Source organism: Coregonus lavaretus (assembly GCF_964263955.1).
Source record: "Coregonus lavaretus genome assembly, chromosome: 7".
In the NCBI taxonomy this organism is placed as follows: domain Eukaryota; kingdom Metazoa; phylum Chordata; class Actinopteri; order Salmoniformes; family Salmonidae; genus Coregonus; species Coregonus lavaretus.
Window position 1 is genome coordinate 59,111,085 of NC_139994.1, and position 15,871 is coordinate 59,126,955.

Genomic DNA, 15,871 nt, shown 5'->3' on the forward strand with positions numbered 1-15,871 from the left:
CCTGGTTCCTCTCTTCTGTCTGAGTGGTTGTACAATACAGTACAGTACAGACCATCTTCCCTTGAGTGGCTGATGGAGACCACACACATTGGCATGAGGATTCAGAGAAAAGGGGAAGTGCTGAGGAGGATGGCGTCATTGTCCAGGAAAGCATATAATTAGCAGACTGTGGTTCCTAAAGAGCACTACACTCTACACGCTCAGAGAGAGAGAGTGTGTGTGTGTGTGTGTGTGTGTGTGTGTGTGTGTGTGTGTGTGTGTGTGCGTACGTACATGTGTACGTGTGTACGTGTTCTAAAGTCTCCTGTGTTTTATGACTCTTGGACTCTGTGCAGGGTTGGCACAGTGTGTGGGCAGCCCTTCCTATAAACTACAAACTGTGCACTAGTTCCAGTAAAGCTCTATAGTAATGGTGCCTAAGACCTTGTGGCACAACGGCTGACTCCAGATCAGAAGGCAGCTGTAATGGTGCCTAAGACCTTGTGGCACAACGGCTGACTCCAGATCAGAAGGTAGCGGTAATGGTGCCTAAGACCTTGTGGCACAACTGCTGACTCCAGATCAGAAGGTAGCTGTAATGGTGCCTAAGACTTTGTGGCACACCGGCTGACTCCAGATCAGAAGGTAGCTGTAATGGTGCCTAAGACCTTGTGGCACAACGGCTGACTCCAGATCAGAAGGCAGCTGTAATGGTGCCTAAGACCTTGTGGCACGACGGCTGACTCCAGATCAGAAGGTAGCGGTAATGGTGCCTAAGACCTTGTGGCACAACAGCTGACTCCAGATCAGAAGGCAGCTGTAATGGTGCCTAAGACCTTGTGGCACAACGGCTGACTCCAGATCAGAAGGTAGCTGTCATGGTACACTACTCACCCTGGCTGTGAAGTCCACAGCCGCCCCACGGTTCAGCAGCAATGTGGCCACGTTCACGTTTCCATAGTGGGCAGAGATATGCAGTGGCGTGAATCCACTCTGTAACACAGGGGCGAACACAGAGAGAGGGAGGGAGAGAGAGACGGAGTGGTTTAGATAGTAACCTCATTCATGACCCCCAAAGTCTGACCCTTGACCTCCACCAACCCAGCATGCAGCAGTCGCATTAAGCAGCACGTCAACAAAAATAAAGAAATAAAGAAAATGAAATGAATAGTCAAAATATCAAAGAGGGAGGAAACCAAGGAGATGAAGGGAAGGAAATAAATCTTAAAATTCAGTTTCAGAAAATCATGATTCGATTACGCACTTACACGTAAATCCCGTACTGTATGCATACACACAAACACACACTAAGAAAGATCCCCACCATGCAACTGGTGATGCTACAGTCAGAACAAAATAAAAACAATAGTGTCTACATTTAAATAAATCATAAAGAAATAATAATCATGAATAACTGAAGGAAATAAAAAAAACAAATAGACGTACATTAATCACAGACTGTTAATATCAACCAAACAACTGACACAGTATTAGTTAACCACACATTTACAGGACAGAGAAAAAAAGAAAGAAAAAAAGAAAAAATTAACATGACTGCATCTTTTAAATTAACACCAAAGTGCACTATGTCACTGTACTGCAAATTGTCATGTTAGGAATCATAAGAAATCAGAGAGAGAAATCAGAGCAATCAGAGAGAAATCAGAGCAGTTGGAGTATTGTGAAATTCTTGGCTTACCTTTCCATTCTGAAAGTCATGGTCCGATTTAATGTGAAAACATTATTTACAAAAGTGTGAAGAATTGTAGACTACGCGATGATTCAAAATTACACATATAAAGCTGATAGCTGATAATGGTGCAAATTAAAATAGACAGGATGCATCATGCTATTTGTTCTGCAAATTATCTGCAAAGCGCCTGGATACTTTTGGATTGATGTCATATCATGACATTGTATTGGGGAGTATAATATACTGTATAAAAACATATTTGTATGCAATAATAATGTACATATATTTGCATTGATATATTTCTTATAATATTACTATTTCTTTATCTAATCTCAAGCTCCTTGTAATTAGAAAAAAAAATGGGACGCTACTGACCTCATTATAACAATAACATTGTTATGTTTAGTCAAATAATATACATTTAGTTCATAGTGCATCTAAAATATAAATAGATTTTTAAAAAAAATGATATTTATAGATGGCATGCAACACAACATATAGGTGTTCTGTATGTTAACAAACACCCTGTAAAAAGCATTATGCATCATTATGTAAAGTCTATAATCTTAGTGTGAAATGTATTGGTGATTTTGTATTGGAGTTTAAATGTATTGGAGGTTTTCAGTAATCAAGCTTGCTGAGCTTGTGATAACATCAATAAAACTCCAGAAACTCAACCAATCAATAAGAAAGGAAGTCTAAAGTACGCACAAAGTAAAAGACCTATGAAATTAACAAATAACAATTTTCTAACTGAAATACAAACTATTGACAAACTACATGCGTACTTAAGCAATAAGGCGGGGGTGCGGTATATGGCCAATATATCACGGCTAAGGGCTGTTCTTACGCACACATTATTGCTATTATAAACTTGTTACCAACGTAATTAGAGCGGTAAAAACAAATGTTTTGTCATATCCATGGTATACGGTCTGATATACCACGGCTGTCAGCCAATCAGCATTCAGAGCTCGAACCACCCAGTTTTTAATTAGCATTACAGAACAAAATCAAAAGACCAAGAAAAGACCCGCGGCTATTGCCACCATGCAGTGCTATAGATCTGAGGGAAATAAAGTGGTGAAAGAACAAAAGACAAAAATAGAAAAGTGATGTGTTTATGCTGAAGGTTTGAGTGCTAGACATAGTGGTTATACCTCTGTAGTCCTATTGACCATCATCTGAAGCGGTAGAGATGAGGAAGGGGAAGAATTGAGTTATTTTACACACAGTTGTACAGACGCTCAGAGCTCAGGGTAGCTGTACAGAACAAAAAAATACGGGCAACGTGGCTCGAGCGGTACGTTTCTCTTCGAAAATAGCTTTATCGCTAGACTGTATAGCGCCTTTCATCCAAAAACCTTTAGATGTTTTACAATGAGAGAAGCCAGCCCATAGAGCTATACTGTACACAATACTGTTTTCTATGAGCAGGCCTTACTCTCGCTACGCAACACACACAACAGTGACGCATGGCAGCCATTTTGCGCCACAAGGCCAAACTCACTAGAGAGTTGCCAATTTATAGTGTTTTTACATTTCAAAGTAAGACTTTAAGATGGTGGTTATTTCCAAACTAACTCAGGTAAATTCAGAGGACTTTGTTTCATGGCTGCGTTTATAATTGTTTCACTAAATGGTCTTTCAACGAATCAGATCAGCTCTGAAAAATATCTGATGTAAAAAGATCTGACGTGATTGGTCAAAAAAATATCAAAAAATGGGCTGCCTGTGTAAATGCAGCCCACGTGTGTGAGAGTGGGTGTGTGCTGCACTCTTCATCCACCCTCCTCTGGGTCTCCCGTGTGGTTCATGCTGCAAACAGCATGTCATGGCTGCATACATTGTGTAATATGATTTAATAACATTAGCATTAGGCCTGACACAAGGACAATGTTATGTTCAATGACATCACCAATTATTACTGGTGTGCCATGTGTTTACAGCTACGGCTGTTCACTTCCTGGTGAATCACAGCACTGCTAGTTTTCACTAATTCTCTAGTTTTCACTCCTGTTATCGTTCTACGTCGAGGACCACATTGAAAATACGTTGTTATGTTTTATCCTCTGGGGTTCTTTGTACTTTCAATTTGTTTTTAACCAGTGCCAATTGTTTTACCCAAAAGTAAATCACTCAATCAATCAATCAATCAATCAAAATAACTGATTCAGACCTGGGTAATCCAGGTGAGTGGATTTTGGCCAATCAATGACATTAACTGGTCAACCAACTATGAAAATCAGCAGTGCTGCAGTGATGACCTTTTGGACAGTTATTGAATAGCCCTGGTGTAAAATATTATTTCAGTTTAGGCTACTGTCCTTCACTCTAGCCACAGCCAATCCCTTCACACCCCGTTTCCACAGTATTCCCCTAAGGTTGTTTCCACAGTATTCCCCTAAGGTTGCATGCATACGGCCCTTAAATGGTGACATTCAACAATACGACCTGTGGACAATAGCACACTCTATACAGTGCTACACATAAACACCAGGGGGCGGTTCTTCAGTTTTATCTGTGAGCAAGAATGAATGAACTCAAACTCAAACTCAAACTCAAACTCTTATTCAAACCATAGACCACAAAGCACTGACAAACTAAAACTGTAACACACCGTATTCTATTCCCTTCCAGTCCTACTCCACGTCAGGCTTGCACCATTAACAACACATGGTCGTAGCGCCAAAGACACATGCTAACCCAATGACACAGACGCCCGTTTTAACCATTAACCCCTTCCCTCCAGCCTTGGTACCTTGGACTGGACGTCGGCGTTGTGGTCGTTCTGGAGGAGCAGCGCGGCTGACTTGGTGTCATCCTTGCGGGCGGCGATGTGCAGGGCAGGCAGCCGCACCTTGCCCTTGGTGTCGTGCTCCAGCAGGACGGACACCACCTGGTTGTGGCCCTGCTGCAGAGCGATGGCCAGTGGGGTGAAGCCATCCTGGAGGAGGGAGGAGATGGGGAGGGATAAGGTTAGCATAACCACAGACAAACAATGGTGATGGATAGAGTTGTTATGTAATTATTCTAAGCAGAACAAATTGTTCAAAATGGTAGGTGTTGGTAACATCTTGTGCTGTCAAAATGGGGCTTCAACCGTAGGACTGCCAAGAGACACCCTCACCTCTGTAGCGGTGCTCTGGTTACCTCCGTTCTCCAGTAGGTAACGCACCACGTCTATATGGTTCTCCTGAGCAGCCATGTACAGAGGAGTGAAGCCATTCTGGAGACACAACAGCACAACATTAGACCTTAGAGCCTAACGAAGACAACGACAGGTAACATCATTTTGGGAAGACATCATTTTGTAGAGCATCAATCAATACAATATACACACTGCACAGTAAGAGGGTATGTCCTTAGCCCATATGTCCACAGCATTGTATGGCCACAGCAATCCTGATCAGAGCTGGTAGGGATTAGAGACGAAAGCAAGATGGCTGCCGCCTTGCTACTGAATCTCTTACCTGAGACTGAGAGTTAATTTCTGCTCCACGCTTCACCAGTATCTTCACCACGTCTGCCTGTCCGGCCAGAGAGGCAATGTGGAGGGCTGTGTTCCCTTTCTGGTGGACAGAACACACAGACAGTGCTTACAGCAGTATCAGAGAACAAGGAAAACATGGAGCACTGTGGGTTCAGTTGCTAAAGAAGCAAGTTAAAACACATTACAAGAGGTTCACGTTTCACCTCAGACTCATGAATATGACAAGAACTGCTTTGCCCTGTATAGGCCTTACAACATACACTATATATATAAAAGTATGTGGACACCCCTTCAAATTAGGGGATTCGGCTATTTCAGCCACACCCGTTGGTGACAGGTGTATAAAATAGATTACACAGCCATGCAATCTCCATAGACATTGACAGTAGAATGGCCTTACTGAAGAGCTCAGTGACTTTCAACGTGGCACCGTCATAGGATGCCACCTTTCCAACAAGTCAGTTGGTCAAATTTCTGCCCTGCTAAAGCTGCGCCGGTCAACTGTAAGTGCTGTTATTGTGAAGTAGAAAAGTCTAGGGGCAACAACAGCTCAGCTGCGAAGTGCTTGGCCACACAAGCTCACAGAACGGGACCGGCGAGTGCTGAAGCGCGTAGCGTGTAAAGATTGTCTGTTCTAGGTTGCAACACTCCCTTCCGAGTTCCAAACTGCCTCTGGAAGCAACGTCAGCACAATAACTGTTCATCAGGAGCTTCATGAAATGGGTTTCATGGCCGAGCAGCCGCACACAAGCCTAAGATCACCATGTGCAATGCCAAGTGTCGGCTGGAGTGGTGTAAAGCTCGCCGTCAATGGACTCTGGAGCAGTGGAAACGCATTCTCTGGAGTGATGAATCACGCTTCACCATCTGGCAGTCCGACAGACAAATCTGGGTTTGGAGGACGCTACCTGCCCCAATGCATAGTGCCAACTGTCAAGTTTGGTGGAGGAGGAATAATGGTCTGGGGCTGTTTTTCATGGTTCTGGCTAGGTCCCTTAGTTCCAGTGAAGGGAAATCTTAACGCTACAGCATACAATGACATTCTAGATGATTCTGTGCTTCCAACTTTGTGGCAACAGTTTGGGGAAGGCCCTTTCCTGTTTCAGCATGACAATGGCCCGTGCACAAAGCGAGGTCCATACAGAAATTGTTTTTCAAGATCGGTGTGGAAGAACTTGACTGGCCTGCAAAGAGCCCTGACTTCAACCCGATCGAACACCTTTTGGGATGAATTGGAACGCTGACTGCGAGCCAGGCCTAATCGCCCAACATCACTGCCCAACCTCACTAATGCTCTTGTGGCTGAATGGAAGCAAGTCCCCGCAGCAATGTTCCAACATCTAGTGGAAAACCTTCCCTGAAGAGTGGAGGCTGTTATAGCAGCAAAGGGGGGACCAACTCCATATTAATGGCCATAATTTTGGAATGGGATGTTTGACTTTTGGTCATGGAGTGTATATTACTATTAATATTGAATTGTCCATTTTTGAATTTCATGCATACTAAACCCAGAGTGCGAATTACAGGGGGCCCAGGAGGGGTCTCAGACCCCCTGAATGAGACATGAGTCCCCCTCTAAATAATGCTAATTTAGCCATTCTCCTATTTGTTTAAAATGCAAATTGTACTGCTACAGTGGTACATATTAAAATAAAAGCATATTCCAAATTAAATGAACATCCCCACCTCTGTGTCATGGTTTAAATGATTTTTGTTCCATGTGGCTGCACATCCCGGGACAGTCCCATATCTCAGCCATTTTCAGGTGTTCCAACTTTTCATTCTACAAAAAGGTCCTTTTGAAAGCGAGACACATCAATTAATTCAGGCTACAAGAGTGTAGACCCAATGAGTAAGTTTACATGCACACTAATAATTAGATATTAAACTGATTATGGCAGTAGGCCGATTACGCAATAGTCATGTAAACACCTTACTCTGCTCATCTTAATGGGCGTCAAGTCAAAATGGAAGTAAGCATCCGCCGATTAAAACACCTGGTTTTCTGAGCAATCTTTCTAAATATTAGAAAATGTAAACGCCGTAGCCCTTTCCTGCAGTCAATGACCAAAAGCGCCCTTTTTGGCCTCATGGGGTGGAATGTTATTAATATTTTTTATAATTTCACCCATCATTAATACATATATTATTATTTTTACGACGAAAATCCACTGTTTCTATGTCAAACAGCTTGTTAGATTTCAGTCTTCTGTGATGTATATAAAGCGTAATATTGGGATGCAAACTCAAAATGTAATATATTTCAACTCTATATCTGACATGGTACAGGTGTCTTATTTTTTTAAGCCTATAACTATGTGCGTGAGGTGTATACTTTTGTTTCATAGTAGATTTGTTTAAGACTACCAATAATCACTCTGTGTGGCCCTGATTTAGCCCACTGCAGTAATAATATATAATAATATGCCATTTAGCAGACGCTTTTATCCAAAGCGACTTACAGTCATGCGTGCATACATTTTTACTTATGAGTGGTCTGCCATCAGGTAGCCTGATTTCAGATGTGTCCATGTAAACAGGATTATTAGGGAAAAGTTTATTCTTGCAAAGCATGTAAACACTTTAATCAAACTATTATATTAATCTGATTATCTACAACAACAAAAAACATTTTTGTGTGCATGTAACCGCACTCAGAAACAATCACCAGATGTCATTACACTTTTTGGTGTTTTGTAACAGATGCCTCTTTCCATTTATCAAATGACGCGAGTCGAGACTTTGAATGCTGGAATTATTTTGGAGTGGATGAACATGCGCTGGTAGCCTACTTGTGGTTTGTTGACAATAAGATGAAAACATCATGACTGGTTGTGTTCATGCCAAATTAAAAGGTAATACATTTAGTTTACTATATATTTGACACATAATATTTTTTTATCATGGTCCCACGAAAAAAAGAGACCCCCAAATAGCACAGTATAATTGGCACTCTGACCAAACCTCTTATAAGTAACTATACCCTACTCCCTCCCTCATCAGTGTTATGACATTTTCATTACCACACAAATGACTGTCATACCGCCATCTCATTACTCTACAGCCACTCCTATTCATAATTTTATCACCCATCATCATTCATTCAATCCATCACTGACTGGAGGTGTGACAACCCAAACAGACAGGCATATCCACAGACACCCATGGCTCAGTGATGGAGTTGAGGGGGCCTTCCTAATGATGCTGTGACACAGACAGCCAGAGATGATGCCTTCCTAATGATGCTGTGACACAGACAGCCAGAGAGAATGCCTTCCTAATGATGCTGTGACACAGACAGCCAGAGATAATGCCTTCCTAGTGATGCTGTGACACAGACAGCCAGAGATAATGCCTTCCTAATGATGCTGTGACACAGACAGCCAGAGATAATGCCTTCCTAGTGATGCTGTGACACAGGCAGCCAGGGATAATGCCTTCCTAATGATGCTGTGACACAGACAGCCAGAGATGATGCCTTCCTAATGATGCTGTGACACAGACAGCCAGAGATGATGCCTTCCTAATGATGCTGTGACACAGACAGCCAGAGATAATGCCTTCCTAATGATGCTGTGACACAGACAGCCAGTGATAATGGAGAGTTATCCCTCATACCAGCAACAGCCTGGGATTAAACCCTCAATGCTTTTAATTAGGACACAGTGATTAACAAGTCACGTCAAGACACTTGTTTCAGTGACAATCTACCTCAAGTTTGGGGTAGGCCTATTGTGTTGTCAAAATAAACATTTAAAATGAGTAATGTACAGTAAACACAATTAAACATGACCCAGTAATGATATTAAACACAAGACGAGTAAATTCAGGATATAAAATGTTTGGGAGAAACCAGCGCCTGTAATCTGGTTCAGGTTTTTAATCAACCTATCAGGGTGTTTACAAACACTACAGGAACAAGATCATCCACATGTATCGATCACATTTTTACTAATACTGTAGAACTTTGTTCTAAAGCTGTATCCGTACCCATTGGATGTAGTGATCACAATATAGTGGCTATATCCAGGAAAGCCAAAGTTCCAACAGCTGGGCCTAAAATAATATATAAGAGATCATACAAAAGATTTTGCTATGACTCTTATGTGGATGATGTAAAATATATTTGTTGGTCTGATGTGATTAATAAGACGCTGCACTTGATGAATTTATGAAATTGCTTCTTTCAATTATTGATAAACATGCACCTGTTAGGAAACTGACTGTTAGAATTGTTAAGGCTCCATGGATTGATTAGGATTTGAAAAACTGTATGGTTGAAAGAGATGTGGCAAAAGGAGTGGCTAATAAGTCTGGTTGCACATCTGACTGGTTGACTTACTGTAAATTGTGAAAGTATGTGACTAAACTCAACAAAAAGAAGAAGAAACTGTATTATGAAGCCAAGATCAATGATATAAAGGATTATGGAAATGTTTTGGGAGTACTTTAAATGAAATTATGGGCAGAGAGACAAATTAAACTCCATCTTTCATCAAATCAGATGGCTTATTCATCACAAAACCATTTGATGTTGCCAATTATTTAAATGATTACATCATTGGCAAAGTGGGCAAACTTAGGCAGGAAATGCCAACAATGAACAGTGAGCCATCGTATTCCTCCATAAAAAAACAAATAATGAAAGAAAAGCATTTCAAGTTTGAATTTTGTAAAGTTAGTGTGGGAGAGGTGGGAACATTATTGTTCTCGATCAATAATGACACACCTCCTGGCATTGACAACTTAGATGGAATGCTACTGAGGAAGGTAGCTGACTCTATAGCCACTCCTATCTGTCATATCTTTAATCTGAGCCTAGAGGAAAGTCTTTGTCCTCAGGCCTGGAGGGAAGCCAAAGTAATTCCGCTACACAAGAATGGTAAAGTGGCCTTTACTGGTTCTAACAGCAGACCTATAAGCTTGCTACCAGCTCTTAGCAAACTGTTGGAAAAAATGGTGTTTGACCAAATACAATTCTATTTCTCTGTAAACAAATTAACAACAGACTTTCAGCATGCTTATAGGGAAGGGCACTCAACATGTACTGCACTGACACAAATGACTGATGATTGGTTGAAAGAAATTGATAATAAGAAGATTGTGGGAGCTGTACTGTTAGATTTCAGTGCAGCCTTTGATATTATTGACCATAACCTGTTGTTGAAAAAACATTTGTGATATGGCTTTTCAACCTCTGCCATATCATGGATTCAGAGCTATCTATCTAATAGAACACAGAGGGTTTTCATTAATGGAACCTTCTCTAATGTTAAACATGTAAAATGTGTGTGGTGTACTTCAGGGCAGCTCTCTAAGCCCTCTACTTTTTTCTATTTTTACCAATGACCTGCCACTGGCATTAAACAAAGCATGTGTGTCCATGTATGCTGATTATTCAACCATATACGCATCAGCAACCACAGCTAATCAAGTCACTGAAACTCTTAACAAAGAGTTCCAGTATGTTTTGGAATGGTTGGCCACTAACAAACTGGTCCTGAACATCTCTAAAACTAAGAGCATTGTATTTGGTACAAATCATTCCCTAAGTTCTAGACCTCAGCTGAATCTGGTAATGAATGGTGTGGCTGTTGAACAAGTTGAGGAGACTAAATTACTTGGCGTTACCTTAGATTGTAAACCATCATTGTCAAAACATATAGATTCATTGGTTGTAAAGATGGGGAGAGGTCTGTCCGTAATAAAGAGATGTTCTGCTTTTTTGACACAAGTTCTGCAGGATCTAGTTTTGTCTAATCTTGATTATTGTCCAGTCGTGTGATCCAGTGCTGCAAGGAAAGACCTAGTTAAGCTGCAGCTGGCCCAGAACAGAGCAGCACATCTTGCTCTTCATTGTAATCAGAGGGCTGATATCAATACTATTCATGCCAGTCTCTCTTGGCTAAGAGTTGAGGAGAGACCGACTGCATCACATCTTCTTCTTATAAGAAACATGAATGTGTTGAAAATCCCAAATTGTTTACTTAGTCAACTTACACACAGCTCTGACACACACACTTACCACACCAGACATGCCACCAGAGGTCTTTTCACAGTCCCCAAATCCAGAACAAATTCAAGAAAGCGTACTGTATTATATAGAGCCATTATTGCATAGAACTCTGTTCCATCTCATATTGCTCAAATAAACAGCAAACCTGGTTTCAAAAAACAGATAAAGCAACACCTCACGGCACAAAGCCTCTCCCCTATTTGACCTAGATAGTTTGTGTGTATGTATTGATATGTAGGCTACGTGTGCTTTAAAAAAAAATTATGTAGTTCTGTCCTTGAGCTGTATTATGTCATGTTTCATGTTTTGTGTGGACCCCAGGAAGAGTAGCTGCTGCTTTTGCAACAGCTAATGGGGATCCTAATAAAATACAAAAAAATACCTCAAATGGCACCATGCCAGCCATTCAAACACCAACCACGAGGCAAAAACACCAACTGTATAAGTGTTGAATCTACGTTTCAACATTTAACAAGTCACAGGACACCCAAACAAGTTGCTTAGAAGGAATAGACCTTCTCCATTTCCACAGCTTGGCATTAGTACCTCCATCTAAATTTAATCTAGCTGTATCCTCTTTCCTGCCTGCTACACCCCAGTACTCTGAAGCTAGAATGCACAGTCATGTGACAGCATTAGGTTACAGTTAGGTTGCAGTGCATTGGGTGTTGGGCAGTGGGATAAGGCTGACCACCCTGGGTATGGTAGTGAAAAGGTTAAGAGTCAGGTTAATGTAGGGCAAGCGTTTGACTATAGCCATTTCAGGACTTTGACCTGGTTAACCCCGTGTGTTACACTTGATCCAGGTTTTGGGCACCACATTTGGAGATCGATACCATGAACGAGCAGACTTTTCTGAGAAATGCATCCCATTTTTGGGTTGTTTGAAAGATTTTATCCCAGTTGGAAAGTAAAACATCAAGCCAAACCAAACCAAACCAAAACAATGCACAGTTGCCTTTAGGCGTCAAACCAATCAGATTTCACCGCTGAAGAAAAACAAAACCTGATGTCATCTTTGGAGTACTTTCACTTGATTATGATATTTGATTTCAATCCAAAAGTCTAAGTCCATGACAAGTCTTACTCTACTCAGTTGTGGATGAATCAATAGCCTACCTACCTGTGCTAGCGTCACATACGGTAGAGTGTTAAGGGAACCCACCTTGGTGGACGAGTCCACAGCCGAGCCTCTCTCCAGCAGCTCCTGGACCAGCTCCACGTGGCCCTCCTTAGCTGCCAGGTGCAACGCGTTGAGCCCATTCTGAGGAAGAAGAGAAGAGGGGACACAACTTCAAAACAAAATGGAGGATTGACACGAAAGAGAGAAAAAAGAACGAGAGAAGTGACTTGGTGTACCTCTAGGTCCATAACCTAATGGAGCCTCTCTCTCTCTCTCTCTCTCTCTCTCTCTCTCTCTCTCTCTCTCTCTCTCTCTCTCTCTCTCTCTCTCTCTCTCTCTCTCTCTCTCTCTCTCTCTCTCTCTCTCTCTCTCTCTCTCTCTCTCTCTCTCTCTCTCTCTCTCTCTCTCTCTCTCTCTCTCTCTCTCTCCCTCCCTCCTTCTCTTGGCTGTGAAACCGTGTTGGCTACTCACACACTGGACGGGGTGAGTATATCAAAGCCAGTACTGGAGGTTAGAATTTGTGCCGTGTCACGATGGTGGTGGACTAGGGCCAGTCCAGGATTTACTATGTAGGCCTGGTGGTATTAATAAAACCTAGCAGTGTGTGTGTGTGTGTGTGCATTCGTGTGTGTGTGTGTGTGTGTGTGTGTGTGTGTGTGTGTGTGTGTGTGTGTATGTGTGTGTGTGTGTGTGTGTGTTTGCTTGGTGTGTGGTGTGTGATTCTGTTCGTTGAATGCAACTGTCCCCAAAACAGCAGTCAGGCATTGCTATGATCTATGCATGGCTAGTCTACCTATTAAGCTTGGGTGGTAACTGTATATACCGTATACCAGGATATTAGAAAATAGTTTCAATACCATTGAAACTATTTCTTTGAAGTTTTTTTATTTTTATACATTTGAATATTTGTAGCTACTTAAGTCAACTTGTGCAATATGTTAGGAGATAAAAAGATTGCGTTCTTCATTTCAACTGTCACATCATTTTTCATTATGAAGCTTACCAACAGTCCCCAGTCAAGTGGTGTTTGTTTACGAGCACACAACGACTAGAGACCGGAGCCTTGTTGATGTAGTTACAGTATGGAATTCACAACTAAATGTTTGCCAGCTTGATATCTAATAACTATTAAGTTAACTGTCTAAAATGTGCTAAATGCTCTGCTGTTAAGCATTTAATTTGCTAATTTAGTAGCTAGTTAGCTATCTAGCTAAGTGGTTAGCTTCTTCCAAAATACATTTTCGCTTGGTAACAGCAGAGAATCCCCTGCTGGATCAAGAGCCTTGCTGTCTAATATTTGTTTTGTGCGTGTAACAAACTGTGAGTAGAATTTGTTTGTTACTTGCATAACTTTATGAGCTGGGATGTCTGTCCTGCAAATACTTTAGGTCAGAGACTGTATAACATTTTTGCAATGTGCCCGTTAGCATTTAGTTTGCATTCTCTATGAGATTTTACATATACCTGTTAGCATTGCTAACCTTCGGATTACAAAGGCTCAGTGCAGTTTGAGAATAGCGCCCCTTGTTTTCAGTGCCGGTATTACTGAATATCCCGGTAAGGCACAAAGTCAATATGAAGGTATGACAATCTGGATACCACCCACGCCTACTACATATCTTTCCAGACATCCCATAAGACCTGACCATAGATCAGAACATCCGTCCAAGACTAACTCAGATATATCAAGACAGATATACTAACTGGTCCCAGTTCAACTTGGCATAAGACTGGGTGATTTCCCTCTGTATAAGTGCGGTCCTGATCCTACTAAAATATTGTTGTTGGGGCTATAAATAGATCCTAAATGCCTGGGAAGGAGAGAAATGAAGATTACATTTCAATATCACTCTGGGCGGATTACCCTGCGGATTAAGGAACCCAAGCGTTAATTCCCAAAACACCACAATATGAGGGGATGATTGACAGAATAGACATGTCGGACGGAGCCAATGAGAGAGCAGAGAAATGAAGGGGCGGGAGGTAAAGAGAGGTTGGCCAGTGAGAAGGAGATGATGAAAGGAAAGCATGGCTACTATTATTTCCCCCATGAATTGCCCTCTTGCAGTCTAATGATGGGAAAGAAGACTAGACCTAGTAGTCACTCACAATGCTCTCACTACAACACAATCAAATCACATTTTATTGGTTGCATACACATATTTAGCAGATGTTATTGCGGGTTTAGCAAAATGCTTGTGTTCCTAGCTCCAACAGTACAGTATCTAACAATACACAACAATACACACAAATCTAAAAAGTAACGGAATGGAATTAAGAAATATAGAAATATTAGGACGAGCAATGTCGGAGTCCAGAGTATATATATATATATATTTACACTCCGGACTCCGACATTGCTCGTCCTAATATTTATTTGTATTTTATTATTATGATTTTTTTATTATTTGGGGGTAGATCAGCTTAATATTGCAGATAGATTGTAACTTCCATCAATGTAATTGTCTGCATCACTTCCAATCCCCCATGTTATATATACAGTGGGGAGAACAAGTATTTGATACACTGCCGATTTTGCAGGTTTTCCTACTTACAAAGCATGTAGAGGTCTGTAATTTGTATCATAGGTACACTTCAACTGTGAGAGACGGAATCTAAAACAAAAATCCAGAAAATCACATTGTATGATTTTTAAGTAATTCATTTGCATTTTATTGCATGACATAAGTATTTGATACATCAGAAAAGCAGAACGTAATATTTGGTACAGAAATCTTTGTTTGCAATTACAGAGATCATACGTTTCCTGTAGGTCTTGACCAGGTTTGCACACACTGCAGCAGGGATTTTGGCCCACTCCTCCATACAGACCTTCTCCAGATCCTTCAGGTTTCGTGGCTGTCGCTGGGCAATACGGACTTTCAGCTCCCTCCAAAGATTTTCTATTGGGTTCAGGTCTGGAGACTGGCTAGGCCACTCCAGGACCTTGAGATGCTTCTTACGGAGCCACTCCTTAGTTGCCCTGGCTGTGTGTTTTGGGTCGTTGTCATGCTGGAAGACCCAGCCACGACCCATCTTCAATGCTCTTACTGAGGGAAGGAGGTTGTTGGCCAAGATCTCGCGATACATGGCCCCATCCATCCTCCCCTCAATACGGTGCAGTCATCCTGTCCCCTTTGCAGAAAAGCATCCCCAAAGAATGATGTTTCCACCTCCATGCTTCACGGTTGGGATGGTGTTCTTGGGGTTGTACTCATCCTTCTTCTTCCTCCAAACACGGCGAGTGGAGTTTAGACCAAAAAGCTATATTTTTGTCTCATCAGACCACATGACCTTCTCCCATTTCTCCTCTGGATCATCCAGATGGTCATTGGCAAACTTCAGACGGGCCTGGACATGCGCTGGCTTGAGCAGGGGGACCTTGCGTGCGCTGCAGGATTTTAATCCATGACGGCATAGTGTGTTCCTAATGGTTTTCTTTGAGACTGTGGTCCCAGCTCTCTTCAGGTCATTGACCAGGTCCTGCCGTGTAGTTCTGGGCTGATCCCTCACCTTCCTCATTATCATTGATGCCCCACGAGGTGAGATCTTGCATGGAGCCCCAGA

The 15,871-nt window shown here is 41.8% G+C and overlaps 1 protein-coding gene across 1 annotated transcript in view; it reads right to left on the reverse strand.

Annotated features, from left to right (window-relative positions):
- Positions 1–15,871, reverse strand: part of LOC311132601 (ankyrin-2-like) — a gene marked incomplete at both ends in the record, with an annotated part of 131,786 nt that overhangs the window by 76,889 nt on the left and 39,026 nt on the right. Inside the window, 7 exon segments of the mRNA XM_084165852.1 lie at positions 874–972; positions 1,679–1,687; positions 2,833–2,856; positions 4,434–4,619; positions 4,803–4,901; positions 5,146–5,244; positions 12,347–12,445. Coding sequence (XP_084021978.1) covers positions 874–972; positions 1,679–1,687; positions 2,833–2,856; positions 4,434–4,619; positions 4,803–4,901; positions 5,146–5,244; positions 12,347–12,445 — 615 coding nt within the window.